Here is a 22196-nt window from a genome sequence, read left to right as displayed (position 1 = left end):
GTAGTCAGAAAAGTACTGCACTGATTGTATGAGTAATCCCAAGGCACAGAATTCATCACATATATTCACATCTCAGATTTTCATCTCTAAGCTGCATTGCTAGTCAGTATGTCATCATCTCCATCAGCAGTAGCAACCCCCTTTTTCACATTTTCTACATGGGGTCAGGGTATCGTGTTAACTTTCACCATATCTCTCAGTTCAATGCCACACTCCAACCTTCTTCAACAGTCATGCCTGACTGACGCAGATCTTCTGTCACATAATCCATCCATCTCTTTCCTGGATTTCCTGATTTTCTCTTGTCTTTTTCCTGTCTGTCGCAAATATACTTAGCCAGATTGTCTTCTGCTTTTCTGCAATTGTGCTCAAAGTACTGTATTCTGTTCTCTTTAGTGTTTTCTCCAATTGGCACTACTTTGGCTTCTGCTCATATGTCCTCATGTCTTTGTCTGCCCCACAATATGCATCATACCACTCTTCTCAGGCACTTAATTTCTATTACCTCTAGCTTCCTCATCTGCTCTGCCTTTACTGCCCAGGTTTCTGTACCATACAACACCACTGTCTTGTACACCTTACTTTTCAGCTTCTTTGGCATTCTTCTATTATTCATTACACCAGGGACTCTATGCCTTTTGGCTGCAGCCCCTCTGATTCTAGCTTTGACATCTTCACTCAGACTCCCCTTCTCCTCCACCACCCCTCCCAGATACTTGAAGCTATTAACCCATTCTACTATATTCCCTTCTAAAGTCTCAACTTCTTCTGATTTCCACAATTTGATGCCATTACCACTGTCTTATTTGTGTTTAGTTTCATCCCACGTGCCTTCAAGTTTTGCATTCCCATTCCCCTATTCTTTGCTGAAGTTCTTGCTCAGAGCCTGCCTGTAATGCCACATTATCTGTATACAGCAATTTTATTGATCTGTCCCCTCTGACCTGTTTGCTAATGTAGTCCATTACCAGTATGAACAGCGGTGGGCTCAGAGCTGAACCCTGGTGCACACCCATTCCCACTGGGAACCCCTCTGTTGGACCAAACACTGTCTGTACATGCATCATTGGGTCCTTGTACACAGCCTGCACTAATTCTGCCAATGTTTCTGGGACTGCGAACCATTGCAGTACTGCCCAAATCAGTTTTTTGAGACCTTGTCATATGCTTTCACCAAGATTAGGAATGCTCAGTTGGACTCTTTCCTCGTCTCTAAATTCTTCTCAACTATCTGTCTCACTGCAAGCATTGGATCAGTTGTGCTGCATCCTGATCTGAATCCAAACTGTTCATCTCCCATATTACATTCTACTACTCCAAGTATCCATTTATAAATCATCCTCTCCAGGACTTTAATGCATTGTTTCAGGAGTTTTATACCTCTGTACTGCCTGCAGTTGTGGATGTCCTCTTTGTTCTTGTGCACTGGCTTGAGTACGCTTGTTTTCCAGTCATCTAGGATATGGCTTTCTCTCCACATTGCTATGAGTACCCTCAGCAGCCATTTCTCCCTTATCACACCCAGCATGTTTATCATATCTGCTGTGACCCCATCTAAGCCTGCTGTTTTCCCTGACTTTATTTTCCTTAGTGCTATTTTTACTTCTTCTAGGGTGGGCTTCCCTTCTTTTCTCATTGTAGGCTGTGTCTGGGGCACTTCAGCTTCTGTGGGGTTTTCTTCATTCAGAAGCTGCTGGAAATACTCCATCCATCTGCCATTTATGTCCTATGGACTGGTGAGAGGTTGTTGCTGGCATCCCTTATGAAGGGTGTCTGACTATTTTGTTTTTCTTCCTGTTTTTGCCTTGCAACCTGATATAGTTTCTTTCTGCCACCTACTGAGTCACTTTCCAGAAGTTGGTAGAGTGCCTTAGATACCTGTTCTTTCCTATTGCAACTCTTTTCTTTTCTTTTTTATTAGCCAACCAGTATTCCTTCCTAACGTGGTCAGGCTTTTCTCTCTCCCACTTTTTTATGCACTCCACCTATTTCCTACTTTTCTTGGAGTGCTAGAGTTCTGAGTAATTCTCTGAACTGTTATACTTTCTCTCCAGTCAACTTCCAGGTCTTTAGCCTGGTCTCTGTTGACCTTGGAGCTTTCTCTGACCACTGCTTGCAGCTGATTGTGGCAACCAGTGGTTCATGCTGTGAGCTGACTGTTTCACTGTGGATGATTTTGCAATCATTGATTCTACCCCAGCAAACTTTCCTTACTAACAGCAAGTCTACCTGAGTTGCATGCACTCTCGTATGTGATCTTGTGACTGTCTCTCTTTCTGAACCATGTGTTGGCTGCTATCAGTATCATCTACAAAAGTCTAGAATGTCCTTTCCTTTTTTATGCCCGTTGCCCCAACCACGTGGACCCAGGCAGTCCTTGTATCCTGCTCTGTCTGTCCCAATATGTGCATTCAAGTCCCCCATTATCAACATCAATTCATGTTGCCCTGCTTTATCTATTAGATCCTACAAATGCTATCTGAATGCACTCTTTTCCTCAGTATCACAACCCTGCTGTAGAGCATAGGCTGAGATTATGAATACTGCCATATCATTACGTACCTTACAAAGGGTGTCTGACTATGATTGCCATGAGTCTGATGATATCCCTTACAGCCTTTTGAAGCCTCAGTCTCACCACAATTCCCACACCATTTTTACCCTGTCTTCTAGCCTTCTGAGTAGTAGACTCTGGATCTCAAGCCAAGTGGCTTTGCTGCACTGCTCTACCATCTTGTCTCTTGTATACATAAGATGTCCAGCCACTCCATATCATCATGTCATCCACTTCCAGGCTGCATCCTGTCAGTGAACCTACATTAAGTGTAGCAATTCTTAGTTTATATTTGTCAGGTTGATTGGTCCATCTTTCGCTCAACAGAGCTTTCACAAGTAACCCATGCTAGGTAACTATACACCGGCTGGCCAGTAGCTTATTGACCCAGGGCTGCTGGGCTTTATGGTAGTTAAAAACTGGCCAATAGGGGCATATAAACCCCTCCCACCATTAGTATGGGTCCCTGATAATGTGTTATCAAGCAGCTTGTTTTCCATCACAGACATGCTGTGTTTCCATGTTTTGAAAGGTATTCCCTAAACTATATTCATCCCAGGGAATAACCATATTTTATTTCTTCATGGTTCCCATTCCAAAGCAAATCAGTACTTACCACTTTTCCACTAAAATGCCTTTAGAGATATTTGATTTTTATTTTTCTGTATTTACTTATGTATTTATTTATGTATTTGGATGTTTTTACTGGGATAGGACACTGATCACAATAGATCATTTTCAGACCTAGCCTGGGAGTCTGCACCCAAAAGTAGAAAGATGTTCAAATCAGGTTTATTCACTGTATAAATGAAATAACAGGGGAGGATGATTCAAATTAGAAACTATATATACATATATATATATATATATATATATATATATATATATACACACACACACACACACACACACACACACACACACACACACACACACACACACACAAAAGTGGGTATACAGTATAATAAAGCATCATTAAATAAAAGTGGTTGATATCAATAAATGTTAAGTAGATAAGTAATAATTAGGCAAGTAATCAGGCAAGAGAACGTATAAAAAGGAAGTTTATAGATAACATAAATATTCAAGTAAACAAAATAGAGAATTTTTTAGGAACTCCTACAGAGTAAAAAACTGTGTGTGTGCAAGAAAAGTAACCCGAGAATGGGAGATAGAGTATGACTGATCACTTTGTTAGAAGTTTGTAGAGAGGTCTGGTTCTGAGGGGGACATTACAGGAAAGTGATCTTTCATCTGGTAGAACTTGCATGAAGTTTTGCCTGATTGAGACAGACATTGCTAAGTGGTCATGTCTTACCTGGATGGTCTCATGGTATATATGAAACTGTTTTCTCCCTAAAGCAACAGATGTGCGCATATATATTCAGTAAGTTATTCATCTGGTAGGCAACGGCTTGGGGTAAACAACCCAGCTAGTTAGCTTTTTTTCTTAATAAATATTCAATGTCTTACTCCCTCATGCCCTTGCCTGTCAGATGTGCAAAAATATTATTGCTCTCCCTTTGACAAAAATAATTTTCCAACTTCTACCTCAGTCTACAGACATATTTCAATACTCTGATTATCAAATAGTTTACTACAAAAGGTAAAATACCTGCAGATTTTAGATAACTAGATACACTCCTGTCATAGAAAGTGCTAATAATATCACTAATATTCTTTTGGTGATAAGTCAATATGATGTAATATGGGCAGAATTTATTAAATAATGCCTAATTTATTGCTTTAACCAAAACATTTAGTGCACTAAACTATAGCCTGCCTTATAAATTTATCAATAAATAATTTGTACTGCTGAGGTGCTAAATTGGTTCCCTCACCATTACTTTGGCAGGATATTCAGAGCTAAATAATCTAGTCCCATATCCTCTCCTATGTATATCTGGGAAACCACAAGGCTCCATTCTGGCAGTTCTGTTATACACCCCTTTTATGAATTTCCTGCATGTAGATTTGTAAACATTCATACCATCATCAGAGCAACTGCTTTGTATCAGACCATTAAAGGATGATTTTTTTGTCTCATCTGGAGTAATTACCAATGGCATTGTCAAGTATCTGTTGTATAATCTAAAAAAATATATGTTTTACTATGATCTTCACATTTGCATCACACATAAACAAGGATGTTTTAAACTGACTCTCAGTACTACATGTATAACTACAAAATATTCAATCATGATATTACTTGGCACGTGAGCAGGCTGAGCAATGCCAGCAGAAAAGTATATATAGCAACTCAAAATAAAGATTAACAGGCAACTTTGCTTCTCTTGGAAGAAGTCAAGATTCCTAAGCCCTGAATCTTGTTATGCATTGCAAGTGTATTCTTATTGAATAGTCAAAAGTATGGCTTTCTGGTGAAACATTCTGCATCCTCTGAAAACTGGGAAGACAGTCAGACAAATTCTGATAGGATTTGGCCCTTCACAGTATTTTTCCATGGGCAGAACTCCATTGCTGTCATTGCAAAGAGCTGGGTGGCTGTCTGTAAAATACAAGACTGAACAGTACTGTGGACCTTGAGCATATGGTTAGGATATCATAAGCAGTGCCCTCCTTTGGCACAAAGATCAGTGCCAAGAAAGGAGCTTACTTATTGAGAAGATGGCTGGAGTGAATGTAATATATTTTAATGATTTTGAAGTTCTTGTTTTACTTCATATATGTTTTGTTGGGTACCTAGTACCACCAGACTGAATTTTATGCATCACTTATTTATAGTTTACATAAAATGAAAATGGATCTGAGCAGTTATATTCACAAAGAAAGCGAAATGATGATGTGCAAAGCTAGCTTGTAACGATTTTGCTACTGAGTCCTTTGCTGTAGCCTGTATGTCAGGCAGGCTTGATTTACAGATTGCAAACAACCCAGCTAATAAGTTACTTTTCCTTTTTACAAAACAATATATGTTTAACAAGAATGAGCTTTCACTGCATTTTAGGTCATATCCAGATCTATATGACTTCTGCTTTTGTCTTGATGGTCAGCAGCTGTGTGTCTGAGATCCCAGACTGGATAACAATCAGCTGATTGAAACAAATGTTAGAAACAGAGGTGGAGGAAATTAGTTAATGCTGACAAAAAGTGCAGATAATTTCTAAATCCCCTAAAGGCTAGCTTTTGGGGGGGGGGGGTCACCCAGTTAGAGTACCTCAGGATATGTACAATTATACCCCTACACTGCATTACACTGGGACAGAACTTTTAAAGTTTTTGTACTAGCTATAGCAGCATATTCTATTTCTGTTAAGAAATAACATGATAGCTCAATTTACTCAGTGGAATATCCTCTGACTACTGCTCATACCTTGGTCAAAATTCTTCTATTTTGGGACTATCAAATATAACTATTGCCTTAGCATTTACATCAGGTTTAGAATTTTACAGTCAGGATGACGCTGAGCTTTCAAATTCCTACCAGAAATTTCTAGTTTTCTGTGGTCTGCCTTTGTTGCCATCAAGTGTGGTTGCATGACCTATCCAAATCAATAAAGTATTTTATCTTTGCTTTGACAAGGTGATTTAAACTCCCAGTTTCCTTTGCTCTCTCTCTCTGTTCTTTCCTTTTTTCTTTTTTTTTCTTTCTTTCCTATTAAGTTCATTAAGCACTTTGTAATGCATGTTGCTGAATAACACAGCAAAATGAGAGGAGACATAAACTGCTACCTATTGTAATGCAAAGCTGATTACCATTAAAGCAGCTTACTCTGACTGTCCAAAATTGTGCTGGTGTCAATAACAATGATATAAGTGCTACTGATAATAAATATAACCACCACAGTGGGACTGGATAATTTTCCTTTTTTTCTTTATTTTTTTTTTTTTTTTTTTTTTGATAAACATAAAATTTCTTGGAAAAAAAACATTGGAAGAGAACAGAAAGTGGCTACATTAAGAATGGAAGCCTATGACAATTTATTTTTCACATATTGCTTTTAAAAATAATGACTACATGTATGCAAGACAGTATATGTGCAAAACAGCAACAACATTAAATAAATTGCTGTGGCCATAACACTCTGGACTTTTTATCTAACTTAACGAGGTTACTGTGTCTGAGTCAATTAAATAGGAATGCATTACTTTAGTCCCTTTTTATCACAATTAGACAATAAAGCCACTATAACTAGTGTGTAAAGAAGCAATATGTGTATGAAACTGACTGGCCCCTGCTATTGTACAATCACAGTTAAATAGCCATTGGTCTGGATATGCAGGGCTAGTTGAAATTTGTACAAAATAAAACAAACTATACTATTGTGACTGATATATTTCAGTTGATCCCACTCAAGCATATGAGATGGACACAGTCAATGAAGTAGGGTATGGACACATAATGTGGATAAAAATGACTGACACTTGCTGTCATCTGACACATTTAAATAGTCATTAATCTGGCTTTGCAGGGGTACTGTACATTTGTGTGAAAGAAAATGAAGTACATCACTGTGGCCAGTTTTGAATGTGACCACAATAACATATCTGTGATGTACATAGTCAATAAAGAAACCAGAACTACTGGGTAAAAATGCAGCCTATGATGAGTGTGGCACACTCTTGCTGCTGTTGCTTGATCACACTTGCACAGTCATTCATTTGTTTTTGCAAGGCCATTGCATGTTTGTGGGAGGCAAGTAGAAATTGCAGTAGAGTTCTATTTGCTTACAATCAAGCATCTGATGTGCACTGTCAATAAAATGGCTATAATTTGTGGATATGGTGTCAGTCTGTGGATGAAAGTGACTGACTCCTGATGTTGCTTAATCACAGTTAACGAGTCACAAGTTATAAGTTTAACTTGGATATGTGTGAAACAAACTGACATAAATTACTGTGGACATTTTTATTTGCTCACAATCAGACACCAGAGTTATATAGTCAGTAAATGGGGTTCCTATTATTTAAGTGAATGCTTAAAGTTGTGAACGTTGTTTTATCAAATGTGTTTACGCGAAATGGCAAAATGCTGAAAGCATGGAACAGTGATTTTTTTTCCTAGGGAAAAAAAATAACTGGGCATTTTTTGGGACTTTGTAATTTCCTCCACTGTGGTGCGATCTTGGAGTTGGCATATTTAAATAGGGGGGTGAAGCCCCCACTTTATTTTGTGTTTTTCTTTTTCCCTGAGAAAGAAATCATGGATCCGTGTGTTTGACATTTTGAATTTTCAGACTCTTTGGGTTGATTATATAGTGTTCAAAATTTCAAGCATTCGCTAATATAATATAGACCCAATAAAATGACTATAACTGTTGGGTATGGAGGAAGTCTATAGGTGAAAGTGACTGACAACTTCTGTGATTTTATTGCAGTTAAAACTAGCTATTCCAGTTTGTAGAACTAATGTGCATTTCTATGAAACAATTTGAAATTCAGTACTGTGCTCACCTTTTTTATTTGATCACAATCATGTATCTGAGGTGTATGTAGTTTTTACAGTGTCCACAACTGATGGCTCTCTGGACAGTCTATGGATGGAAGTGACTGGATCTTGCTACCATTTGATCTCAGTTAACAGTCTTTGGTCAAACTTTTCAGGATTACTATACATTTGAATTAAGCAAATTGACATACATAATTGTGGTCTTTTAAATTCATTAAAATAAAAAAAATGTGACTACTACACAATCAAGAATGTTGGGTACAGAGGCAGCCTGTAGATGAAAGTGAATGATATCTGTTGCTGTTTGATCACAGCTAAGCATAGTTTGATCTAGTTTTTCAAGAGTAGCATGCCTTTATATGAAAAAAGTCATAAACAATATTATAGTACTTTTATTTAATTATAATCAAACATCTGAAGTGTTCACAATCAGTAAACTAGCTAATGCTGGTAGATAATGAAGCAGTTAGTAGATACAAATAATGAACTCCTGCTGTTGTTTGATGACAATTAAACAGATATTAGTATGAATTTTGCAGTGGCAATGAACAATTATGCAAAATATACTGAAATACATTACTATTGTTATATTTTATTTCTTTTTATCTCAAAATAAAATCACTATAATTGGTAAGTATGGAGGCAGAATATAGTTAAATAGGACTGATCCCTGTTTCCATCACAGAAGAGTAAAACATTATTCATCTTACTCCATGAGGGTATTGCACATCAAAGTGAAACAAGGTGTACTTCATTACTGTGGTCATTTTTGTTCTTTATTTGATCACAGTAAGACATATGAGGTGTACATAGTCAATAAAGTGGCTATAATTTTGATGTATGGAAGCAGTCTGTGGATAATAGTGACTGACTCCTGCAACTGTTTGATCATACTTTAATAGCTATTTATTTGGCATGGCAGATCTAGTATATGTCTGAGTGAAGTACATTAATGTAGCTCTAACTTCTTTCATACGCAGCATAGATGTGCAGAGAAAGTGTGTTTGGGTAGTGTTGTAAGGCAGGCAGGTTATATGTTTGAAAGTAGAAGGATTTACACAAGCACACTCAAAATAATCAATGATGCGGCCTTTCAGGTTATTGAACTGTATATGTCCGAAAGAAATGAGCTAAATTATTTTCCACTATTTCTTGTACTAGACTACAGTCAAAATTTAGAGTTATATACATCAAAGTGGTTTAGACATATGTTCTTGTTCCAGGACTGAGGTGTGATAGTACTTTGATTTTACAATAGACATACAAAGTGGATCCATGGTGTAACTATGAAAAACAAAATAGTAATCCTAGAAACTTTGAGACTATGAACTTGAGTTTCAATATTTCAACCTCATAAAACTTTGAAAGAAAATATTTCTGATGGAAGCATTTGCATTACCATTGTCACAGGCTGTGACCCCCATATTCATGCTCTTTTTATATACTAACTCTGAGATTGCTGTTTTTGTGAAATATTGAAAATTACAAGATAATGCAGTTTCAAGACTTATTGCATATTGTGGCTAGACTAGTAATTTCAGTATCATTATTCCTAATATTACAATTTCTGTCCCTGAGATATCAGTGTCCCCATACAAAGTAGTTGTATGGTGGATAATAGAATTGTACCCTTCTAAACTTGCCAATTTTGTTGTATGGCCCATGTGCCAAAAAAGGTGGATTTCTCGTATATTCTCTTAGCTATTTTTACTAGTAATATCAGCTATCATTGCTGAAGTACATTTGACCCGAGTATTATAACAAAGTTAAAGGCGAGTTTGAAGAATGTTGTTAAAAGCAGTTAGATGCATTTAAAAAATAAATATATACGATCATTGTCTGCGTCTGCTTTCAAGTAAATATAATGTAAATTTGTCAAAGAGAAGGGGTTAGACAGTGATGCAGAATGCTCTCCATTATGTCTAGGGGTGGCATATGATGGGAAGCATATGGTGGCCTTTTGATCCATGTATGGAGCCAACATGTGGGTTCACTACATAGAAAGTAAAGGTTGGGTTTCAGGAGCAATGAGAATAAAGTGATGGATAGAACTATGATGAATTAACAGGAACTATAGTCTGATAATAAAAAGTGGCACTTGGGACATGTGCAGTTTCTTTTTTTGAGAGGAAATGCAGAACCTCTGCAGCAGGTTTCAAAAATACCACAAAAAGTGTATTTGTTTTTACAGCTACAAACAGTACTGTTTCAGGCAATAGACTTCTGAGCAAGAGTGGTCCCTCATATACTCTGAAGCTGGCACTCAGGGTAGGCCCAGTATTGATTTTGGGGTACACTCAAGTCCCTAACTAGGTACCAATCAGTTGGATTTAGGCCCAGTAAACAGGAATGCTATTTCAATTTGAGTTGCAGAAAGGTAAATTATGTTTTTCAGAGTATTCAGTATTCTAAATTACCATAGCAGTGGTATTCAGTGAGGTACCAGTGATGGATTCTCTAGTTTGACGGCAATACCTCAACATTTATCTAGGGAATAAGTCAGATAATGGAAGACGAGTAATTTGCATGAATAACTTACCTGATCTGGACCAGAGTGTTGTCTGTGCTGATTATCCATAACAAATATGTTTCAACCCAAGTGTGTTCACAAGTGTACTCTATACCATAGCACTTTAAATCAGTGGTCAATGACTGACTATTTAGTCAGGACCTCAGACCTGAGACCATACAATATGGATACTCATTTCATGAGGATTAACAGACTTTCATTTGATGGTCATCTGAGACAGATGTCTGGGCCATGGAATGCAACTGTATAGTGGTTGTGTGATGGGAATGCTTAGATGATACTTCTGTGTGATATCAGTTCTGCTCCTACCTCCAGAAATACTTCTCATATATGATTGTGAAGGTGAGTAAAATGGAGCCTAAGTGATCCTATTTAAGACCTCAATGGTTGAAACTGTAGAAGAGAGATGAGACCAATATATGCAGATAACCTTAGTATGTACTAGTGGTTAGGATACCTGTCAGGTTAAAGAAAAACATCTTACATGCAATGCTAGCACACAAGGAGGAGTTTCTAGAACTGACTGATAGTTACCAACAGACCCATAAGATAGAAGCTGTAATTATCATTGAAGTGACTGCCCAGGTGTGGGAGAAGTCTGATGAAGTGAAGTTGAAACACAACTGAGCAGCTTTAACAACATTTGGGTAATCCATCATCTGAGTCAGGAAGGGGGTGTGGGATATTTCCCAGGCTGTTCTCAGCAAGGGTAGGGCAATGCTAACCTTGCCTGGAGGTTTTGCTGAGAAGTAAAATAATCCCTGAGTGGGACTTCTGAATCCATTTTCTATGCCTTCTTTTAAGGAGACAGAACCAGAAACAAATGGTGGAATTAGGTCTTTTTCTATAAACAAGGTTACTGAAGCAGTTAAACAGTTCTGATGATGGAAGGCAATGAGTGTGGATAAGGCCTATCTGAAAATGCTGAGTATGCAGGATACTGTTAATGTATCATGGATAAAGTATTTTCAGTGTTGCAAAGAAGGATGGAAAAATGCCTCTGGACTGGCAAACTGGTGTTGTGGCCTTCATTTTCCAAAAAGGGAAAGGGGATTTATTTTAATGGTATCAAGATAACAATCTTTAGCATCCTTGGGAAAGCACGTGCCATGGAAATGGAAAGAAAACTTCATCCAACAGTTGAGTCTATGTCTCAGAAAGACCAATGCAGACTACTTACTGGCTGTGAAATAGTGGATCGATTTTTGTCTTGGCAGAAATAATGAAAATGTCATAAGAACTTAACAGGTTAATCTACGTATGTTTTGTAGACATGAAGAGGCATATGGCTGTTTACCTTCGAATGTCTTGTGGCAAGTGTGCTGCATATTATTTGGTCCCTGTATTTAAACAGTATGAGTTTTGACAGCATTTCCAAGTGTTAAGTTGAATATCTCCAATGCATCATAAAGACTCCTCAAAAAGTGAATGTCTTGTCTACCCTCTGTTTTTAGATTTTCACACACAAGACATGGTGCAGCCCAGATAGGAGCAGTACCCTATATGAATATGTAAGGGTTACAAATCTCATGCTGCAGATCATGTTATCTTCTTAGCCTCAAGTAACTGTGATCTTCAGCATTTACAAGATACGTTAATAGCTGAGTATGAAGCTCCCAGGATAAAAAATCAGCACCTCCAAATCAAAGTACAGTAGTGGCTGCCTCTTGGAGAGAAGTTTAAGTATCGTGGGTCTTGTTCATTACAGAAGGACGAAGTGACCTGGAGATTGACCACTAGTTGGTACAGTAGTAGCAAGTAGTGCATTTGTTGTATCAGCCTGTGGAGTTGAAGCTAGACCCAAATCATGTGACAAAACTCTCAGCCCTCATTCCCCCATCTCGACCCATGGTCTTGAGCTTTAGCTAGTGACTGAAACAATAAGTTAATGGATATATGGGATAGAGGCAGCAAAAATTAAGTTTCTTCCCAACGTTGCTGGGCACACTCTTCATGATAAAGTGAGAAATCTGAGAAGACCTCAGGGTTTTGCCACTGCTACTCTGTGCTGACAGAAGTCAGTTTGAGTGGCCCTTCGAGCTTTGTGAGGATGCCACGGGTGCTTCCCATGGATCTTGACTGGTACAATCCACTGAAAGTAGGTCCTGGTGCAGCCCTGTGAAACACTGAAGGGATTATATCTCTCGGCTTTCCTGAGAATGCCTAGGGATAGCACAGCATGAGCTGACTACTGCTTGGGTTGGCATGAAGGGATAATTTATCCCATTGATTTTTTTAATTTTAAAAAACAAAGAAAAGTGCTGTCTAGTTATTTTTGAGAGTACATTTGACAAAAGCACTTCTAGAAACAGACAGCAAGTCGATTTGTACTTAGCAACATTCTACTTACTCCAAATAAAAAGCAACAGGACACTGCTGTTGGAGTTGTTTGTGCTTTGAAGCTCATCGGGACTTTGGCATAGCGTACAGGTTTTTTACTTTGTATCTCAACATTCTACTTAGTATTGTAAAGTGATGCATTCCATTCTAATAATAATTTACAGACTGATAATGGAAAAATATTTTAGTTCCTTGATCATACAATGTGCATAACAGTTAAGTATGACATAAAAGATATGTGAGCAAAAACAAAAGCAAATATGAATAAAAAAGGCTAACAGAGGTAATATGGTAATAAGCATTTTAGTCTCAATAACTCTTCCTCTGCAATTCAGATTACAATATGGCCAGATAATGTATCTATACTTGCAGGCTAGTAGTTTAAATAAAGTGTTGTTATTACTTTGCTCAGCAGAATGTACTGGATATGTTTGCCCTGTTATAGATTTACCTCAAAATCTTGTTAATTTCTTGATAATGTACAAATATCATTTCTTTCCTGGAAATGTGTATACCATTTTGATTTCTGTGTGTCTGATTTCAGAATGAAACTGAATATTCTTAATTTTCTTGTAGTATTTCTCCTAGCTTCTCTGTTTTCTCATCTGAGTGGTTTCACGTGTCTTACCAGCCCTAACCAAGTGACTGCAGAAACTGGGCAGAGTATTGTCCTACCAGTAAATATCCGTCATTCATCATCTGTCTTCATTTGGTACAGAAACTATGAAAATGAAACAAACAAAATCTTTGAATATGATACTAATAGAGAAGTGAAGCGTGTTGCTGGCCAACAGTATACTGGCAGAGAGGACATCTTGCCGAATATATCCCTAAAGATCAGAAATGTTGACATAAACTACACCGGACATTATATTATGGTTTCTAATTCCTCACCCAGAGATTGTGCAACCATCATGGTAAATATACATGGTTAGTATTGAAGACAGCATTACTTGGAAATTGGTTCTTATATGACTTTTTTTAAATGTCATAGGAAGGACATGTGATGACAGTGATATTCAAAATTGTATTTCCATCTTTATTTATTTTTATCTGAAAGCATTAACTAAAATGTATTTAGTAGTGATTTTGTTTTTGATTTGCCAGCAGAAATTAAATATCTACTCATGTAAATGTAAAGAAGACTGCTGGTTGTATATCAAATAACTGAAACATACATGAGATGCATGAGAGAAGTAATGCATTTTTCTGTAACAGTACACTGTTTTTTTTTTCCTATTTCCTCCTTAAGAATCAAAATATATGAGTAAAATATATAGTTTCTGATGCTCAGATAACTTTGCCAAAAGCAGCATTTCGATGCTGTATAGCTTGCATTTCACAGGAGGAATGTATTCCTCTTCTCCTTTTCATTGTACACAAGTTATATATCCTTTGGTCATTAAAATGTTCACTTCTTCTGCTGCTCTGTGTCTAAATGACGATAAAGTATATTACTTGTAACATCATGCTTATTTCCTTGACCATTGTAACTTGCATGATAATTGCTTCAAAGAAATATCAGTTTAACACTAATAAGCATACAGTGGGCCTGAATCCAATAGACCACTTAAACTGAGAGCAGGTCTTTTGGAATCTGACCTCTATGTAAGCCTGTATATCAATAGGCCTTACATCAAAGTAAGTCACTTACACGGAGAAGAGTGTTTTGAAACCAGGGCCGACTTACACTGAGAGTGACTCTTTTGGAATCTGGCCCAAAGTATCCACGGAGACATGCACGGTATTAAATTCTATATGAGTGTGAGACTGTATATTTACCCTAACAAGAGACACCAATAAATGCACTATATAACATCCTGCCCTTAACCCCAGAACTACCCTAGGAGACCTCTCCTAAAGCCCAGTCATTAATCCTAAACAGCTCATCCTGTTCCATGTCTGGACAAAATCGATATGCAATTTCCAAATGTTTCTGTGAACAGTTTGGTAGATTTGAGCATCCTAAGGCAATGTAGTATTTGTCTCATGTTCTCAGACAACCAGTTAATCATTAAAGAAAATAACACGGTATGCAAGAGATGCAAATATACAACTTTCTTGGATACAAAAATATTGTATACTGAGAATGCTGTCAGGAATACCTTCACTACATCACACACAAAGACACGCACACACACACACACACACACACACACACACACACACACACACACACACACACACACACACACACACGCACACACGCACACACACACACACACACACACACACACACACACACACACACACACACACACACACACACACACACACACACACACACACACACACACACACACACACACACACACACACACACACACACACACACACACACACACACACACACACACACACACGCGCGCACACACACGCACACACACACACACACACACACACACACACACACACACACACACACACACACACACACACACAATCTTATACTCAGCTGCTTAAAAGAAACCTAGACCTCCAATGCCCTCTAGTAGCAATACCACTTCTCAGCTAATGCTTAAACATACATCAAAAGCAACACCAAACATCTCATATAAGCATACGCCTAATGGTCCCCCAAGAGCAAAGCCTGTGGGACACCATTGTGCATCACCCGGATGTTACACTCACCGGGTTAGACAAGGAGATGATAATGGTTAGTTGCCTATCTAGAGCCAGGATGCACAGAATCAAGCATGCATTGAAGTCACTGCACCCTAGGTACCAATATGATTCTATCCTAGTTCATGTGGATGTAAATGACCTGAGATGTACTTCAGTGGACTGCATGATAGGAAGCCTAATGGATCTCTTGGAGTATGTGTCAAAGATAGGTATGAGCCTTGCACTGAGCAGCATTCTACCTGCACCAAGGATGATTCCACAGTAAGAACATAAAATTGATTGATTGGTTTTAATAATTGGCTTTGTTTCTGGTGTCACTCTAGGGGAATTCGACATCTCTCAGTATGGAAGGACATAGTCAAAAGACCGTGTTGCTTTGCCAAAAATGGGCTGTAACTGTCCTTCCAACACTTTTAGATATTGACTAAAACTTTATCCACCCCCCTTAGAGCCTTTTTAGGGAATGCCAAAAAGACAAAACTGCCAACATAATAGAAAAGTCTAAAGGCAACTCACTGCTCAGTGCTAGGAGCCTAAACAAAAAAATTCACACCCTTCAAGGCCTCCTCACCTTGGAGAATGTAGACATCTGTGTGCGACCAAGATTTTGTTCAAAGTCATAGAAAGTACTCAAGCAGTGCAAGGCTACAGTGCCTTCCACACATTTTAGGCCAGCTAAAGCAGAGACTGGCGCTGAAGGTGGAGATGTCTCAATTGGCTAAACAGGATGATATCATGGAGCTCATTCATGTGCACACCACCATAGATAAGGTCACTAACCATGGCGTGGCTAGCTACAGGTTGCCATCTATGGCCCTAGAGTCTCATGACTCTTACCGAAATCTACTATAGGTGCTCACCATCAAACCAAACACCTTATTTGTGGGTGATTTTAACTACCCTACTGAATGTCATAGGCGCAACACTTCTTGGACTTTATTAACACAAATACCCAGGAACAGATACTGCATGCTCCATCCAGAGAATCAAGAATACTGGCTCTGGCACTCACCACCTTAGTGTGGTCAGATCACAAAGCTGTCTTCTTTGAAATAAAACTTAACCCAGAAAACCCAGCTAAACCAGTAACAGTTAGGAACTATTCTAAGGTGAATTGCATCCTATTAAATAACAGTGTGTCAAAATTCAAGGCTACCCCTAATCCTAAGACAACTACCTATGCAAAATTATTCACAGAGTCCCTATGCAAACATGTAAATGGCTGCATAGCAGCTGCCATACCTACTAGAAATAAACTCAAAGCAAGTAAACACTAAAAATAAACCTCACTGGTAGAATCCTCACCTAAACAGGGTATATAATAAAAGAAGAAAACTCAATGACAAAATCAGGAAGAGCAACTAATTTAAAGGCAAGTATTCTTTTATAGAACTATACAAGAAAGTAAGCAGTATAATTAATTCCATCAAGGCCAGCTATGAAGTCAGGATAGCTTTGCAGGCTAAGGACAATCACAAGGCCTTTTCCAGCTATGTCTGGAACCTTAAAGGCAACACACAGTAGTGTGCTGAACTGGTGGTGAATAGTACTAACTTCACTGACCAGGGTGACGTAGAAAATCTACAAGTTGATAAATTTAGCTTAATCTTCATCCCCACCCTCCACTCCACCTCCAGATCCAGCAGGCAAAATCCCCCAACATACTTCTTCCAACTATTATCAGGGACCAGGTGGTGGCAGCACTCACCAAAGTCAAGAACACTGCCTCTATGGGTCCTGACAATATCCCCATTTCCCTTCTGAACAACCTAAAATATGACTTATCAGGAGCACTTGAGGCAGTCTTCAACTATGGCCTTAAAACAGTCTATGTTCCAAGTGAATAGAGGACTACAACAGTCATTCCCCTCCATAAGGATAGACCATCAACTGGCCCAGAAAAATACAGGCCCATTAGTTTAACAAGTCTAATATCCAAAGCCATGGAATGAATTATTATGGAAATGATAAACAAGGACATTGGCAACCTGGAAACATTGGACCCATCCCAATATGGCTTTGTTAAGGGAAGTCATCCCTATTTAACCTAGTTAGCTTCTTTGAGATGGTTACTAAGGCAATGCATGAGGGTAAAACAGTACATACTGCTTATCTTGACCTAGACAAGGCATTTGAAACAATACCCCACTGAGGCATTGTTAACAGGGTCTCTGAGCTAGATTTTCATCCCTACATAACTCATTGGATTGCCGCTTGGCTCACATGCATGACCCAAGAAGTCAGGATCAGTAAGACCACCTCCACAAAGAGATTGGCCACACGACGAGTGTCCCAGTGTTCCATGCTGGGACTGCTTCTGTTTGGCATCTACATCTTGGAAGTGAAGGCTAACGTTCAAGCCCACTGGCTCTTCAGATTCACAGATGAGTGTAAATCAGGAGCTATCATAGATTCCCCCCAAAGACACCAGATCTTACAAGAGGGTTTAAAACAGACAAATGACTGTTACTAAACCCATGGCCTTAAACTCAATGATAACAAATGCATTATACTGTCCTTTGTGAAACTGTCAATCCAAGTTAATTACTCCATTGATAAAACACCCCCAAGAGTTGACCAAGTAGGAGAGATCTGGCAAAATGTATATACAGCTATCTGGGCTTTGATTAACATTTAGTTAAGATAGTAAGAAAATCATTGTATGAAACCTGACATATAGGTAAGGCTATGGCATCCAGGTCCAAGGAAGTTATAATGCCATTCTACTCAGACCTTATCAGACCTATCATGGAATACAATATCCACTTTGGCACGTATCTAACCAGACACTTGCAACAGTTGGAAAGCCTAGAAAGGTTGCTTACCAGGAGAATTTAATGCATAAATACCCTGTCCTATACTGATCACCTAAAGGTTCTATCACTATATTCAGTCTCCTACACAGCGGATCTTTGCCTGGCTTACAGGGCTTCCTCAGACCCAGCCTTGATGGATATGTTACACATGCATAAAACAAGCAGCACCAGAAATGCTAAATCATGGAACTGAACTTCACTTGTGACATAAAGGGAATGTAGTGACGGGACAGATATTTATCCAAAGGATCACTGCACTCTGGGATAGGCTCCTCATCCATGTAGAACAGAGTTCATCCCTGACCCTGTTCAAGCAAAACCTTGACAGTTACATAGGAAATCATAAATTTAGCACCTGTCTGGCTCCCATGTCCCTTATGGATAGAGTCTATCAATAAGAAAATAATTTTCTTAACACCCCCTACAGATCTTTAGCTATCTCCCTACTGACATGCCTAGTGTCTGCTGACTACTGTGCATCCCATAATAATATTTCTGTAAAAGAGATCATGTAGTATCTGTACAGCACACAGATTATGTAGTTTGTTATAATATGGGCCTGTAAGAGAGCTGAAGGGGGGCAAATTATACAAGGTTTGCAGGAGAAAGCCCTTAGTAACACCATTCCAAAAGGTAGATTCAATCTTTACTGAATAACACCACTAACTTTGACCCTAGGTGGTCAATTTAAAATTTCTTCATTCGTTAGAAGATATTAGACAAGAGAGGCATAAGTACCTTTTGCCAAGGCTGTGTGGTTAAATAACTTGTTCTGATCTATATAGTTTGCAAGGGGTGCGTGAAGGAATAAAAGCCTTAACTGCTAAATGAAGCACTTAACCTGCTCAAAGCCTTACCTGCATCAGCGTAATGCAACACATGTGGTGGGCTCTGTTAATGGTTATACAGGCATGTAGTTGATACACAGCAGTGATCCCTACTTGCATCTTCCTTAGGCAGGGGACTCAGAGTGTCTGCGTTCCCTTTTTATGTTGAGTGCTCACAGCTGGGAGATCTGTACACCCTACACAGCAATCTCTCAAATGGCTCCCACAACCTCACATTATGGAATAAAGCTGCAACAGGAGCTAGGCAAAGGGTAGCTGTACTGTGTGAGCAATGCAGTTTAGAAACTATATCACTGATTATTATTTTTAAGACTGAGGTAAGCCTCTATCAGCCTTCTTTCCAGTCTTCGAGGAATTTATTTATGCAATATTTGTTAACCGAAAAAATGGACTAATTCAAAATGATAATTTTTGGTCATAATCCAAACCAGATGTAATAAAGGTAAAAGAAATGTGTTGCCAAAATATTAATTAAACATCTACTGACATAAAAGCAAGTGCCTCTAATATAACAAGAAAGCATCAAAACACAATTATATAAGGAATAAAAGGGCAGTCAAAAACAATACCTTAAATGCATAAATACTATAAAATAGCAAAGGGCAGTTAAAAACAATACCTTAAATGCATAAATACTGTAAAATAGCAAAAAAAAGAAGTAATGGAAAGGAACAAGTAAGTGAGTACATTCTCTCCCAAGATCTCTTCTCCAGTCTTCTCTTTATCAATTCTCTCACTATATGCCACACCTTCTCTACATGCACAGATATATACAGACGATCTGAAGCCTCAGAATGGAGCTCTCAGACTTTACACCTTTCCAAACTCTTCTCCAGAACCATCTTACTATTGTGTATGGTTTGACTAAACTAGCATATTTTGCCTGCTTAAAGCTCTGACTACATCTCAGATTACCTGTATTCAATTAACAGCACAGGAGGAAGAGATGGGTGGTGTTGGTATGAGAAAGCAGTCAATGTCAGCTTGTCCATCTTTAGCGGAAAGCAATGTGACTCCATTCTCTTTGTACTGCAACTAGTTAAGGTTCATCCAGTAGCAGCTAGTGGGCTGGGTAGCTTCAGCCATATATAAGTCAGTGTAGTGACCCTGGGTCATATGGAGGCATGCAGATGAACTTTTTGCCTTGCAGCAGAATTTGCAAAGTCATCGGCTGCAAAGAGGAGATTCTAGACTGGGTCAGAGAGGAAGAATTTTCTGGAGGAATGAATAGAATGATCAGGCTGCTTTCCCAGACAGAGGAGTAATGGGTCATATGGCTGTTATTCTATCTGAGGAAAAAATGGGCCTTACTTTCACCCTCATGGTGTTGGAAGAGGAGCAAATGGATGAGTTGTATGAGTAAAATCAATAAATAAATCAACCAATAAATAAATAAGATTAGATTAAATTAGATTAGATTATATATTATTTTGAATACATTTCATTGGTTCATAGGTATGTACTAGGCTAATGGCCCTGGGGCCTTTACAAGTCTAGCCCATAGGATTACGCTGGCATCGTGCCACCCGACTTTAGTTCCCAGTGCCTCTGTCAAGTAAAGCCACTGGAGTGATCCCTGGGGTGAATTTTCTATTGACCGTCCACTCATCAATATTTCTCTTGAAGAGGACTAGTGAGGTGCTCTGCTTGACATGTATGGGAATTCTATTCCATAGCATGGGTAGTCTCTGGGTTATGAACCTGTCCCTCCAGCATGTTCTGTTGATTGTGGTAATGAGGTTGAGGTCTCTGGAGTGTGTGGTGTGGAGGAATTGGGATTTCTTTATATGTAACATTTCTAACAGAGCAGGGTCAGATATGGCTTTGTAAGTCAAGCAGAGATCACCTCTAAGTAAATGATATGAGACAGAGAATAGATGGAGATTTTTTTAGTCTGTCCAGATAGGACAAATGTTTAAGGCCTAGGATCCTCTTTGTGAAGTACTTTTGTGGCCTCTCCAGTTATTGCAGGTGTTTAGTGAGGTACATGCCAAAATGGGGCATTGTACTCAATGATTGGCCTAATGAGAGAAGAATAGAGGGAGACAATGACCTCTTTCTTCCTGGATGCAAAACCCTTAATAATGAGATGTGCCACATAGAAGGACTTTCTGACCACAGCGGCAATGTGGTGGTCAAAAGAGAGGTTGCTGTCAACCTGTGTTCCCAGATCTCTTATAACGCCTTTAGTGTTCAGTGGACTACAATCGATGTGGTAATTCATGGGAACTGGCTTTTTTCCCAAAGGGGACAACAACAAATTTTTTTGGTATTGAGCTTTAGGCCATGGTTCTGACACCAGTCGTTGGTCTCAGTGAGGCCTTTCTGTAGGATGTCAACATCACTCAGGGAGTTAATAATAGCTCCCAACTTGCAATCATCTGCAAACTTTGTCAGCCAGAGTCCCTTCATGTTGGCCTGGACTTCAGAGATGTAGATACCAAACAGGAGAGGACCCAGGACTGGACCCTCTAGGACTCCACTCGTAACTGGTCGGCAGACTAACTTGGTGTCAGCTACTTTCACACTGTAGGTTCTACCTGTGAGCCAATTTGCAACCCACCTAGTGATATAGGGTCTATGTTAAATCTTTGAACACTGGAAATGTCAAACGTCATATGGTCGACACCATATGATCGACATTTCAAGTGTTCGAAGACTGACTTTTAATGGCGTCATATGGTGCAGAATGGGAGAATTTCCCTTTTCTACACTGAAGTGTGGTCTCGGAGATGGTATATTTAAGTAGGAGGATGGGGGGTGCAGAAGGGATTGCCCCCCTTTTCGTATTGTTAGTGTATGTTTTTCTTTTTTTTTTTTTTTTTTTTTTTTTTATTAGAGATTCAAACTTCTAAATGTCGACCATATGGTTTCAAACATATGGTATTCAACATTTTGGAAGTTCGAATATTTGACATAGACCAATGATATAGGGGTTGATGCCTAGCTTAGTGAGTTTTTCTATGATTCCTAAGTGTGGAATGGTATCAAAGGCTTTGGCCAGATCAAGGTAGGCTGTATGAACCACCTTGTCTTCATCCACAGCTCTGGTGACTGACTCAAAGACGTCAAC

General features: G+C 38.8%; 1 protein-coding gene across 1 annotated transcript in view; it reads left to right on the top strand.

The window, feature by feature from the left end:
- LOC122808429 overlaps positions 1-22196 on the top strand; it is a 204268-nt gene that overhangs the window by 152879 nt on the left and 29193 nt on the right. The window contains exon 3 of the mRNA XM_044079391.1: positions 13411-13764. Coding sequence (XP_043935326.1) covers positions 13411-13764 — 354 coding nt within the window. The remainder of the gene's footprint in view (positions 1-13410; positions 13765-22196) is intronic.

The sequence above is a fragment of the Protopterus annectens genome, chromosome 8.part0 (assembly GCF_019279795.1).
Source record: "Protopterus annectens isolate FY-2018-M chromosome 8.part0, PAN1.0, whole genome shotgun sequence".
Taxonomy (NCBI): Eukaryota; Metazoa; Chordata; order Ceratodontiformes; family Protopteridae; genus Protopterus; species Protopterus annectens.
The sequence above is the reverse complement of the archived record's forward strand: the minus strand, read 5'-3'. Positions and strand labels throughout refer to the sequence as shown.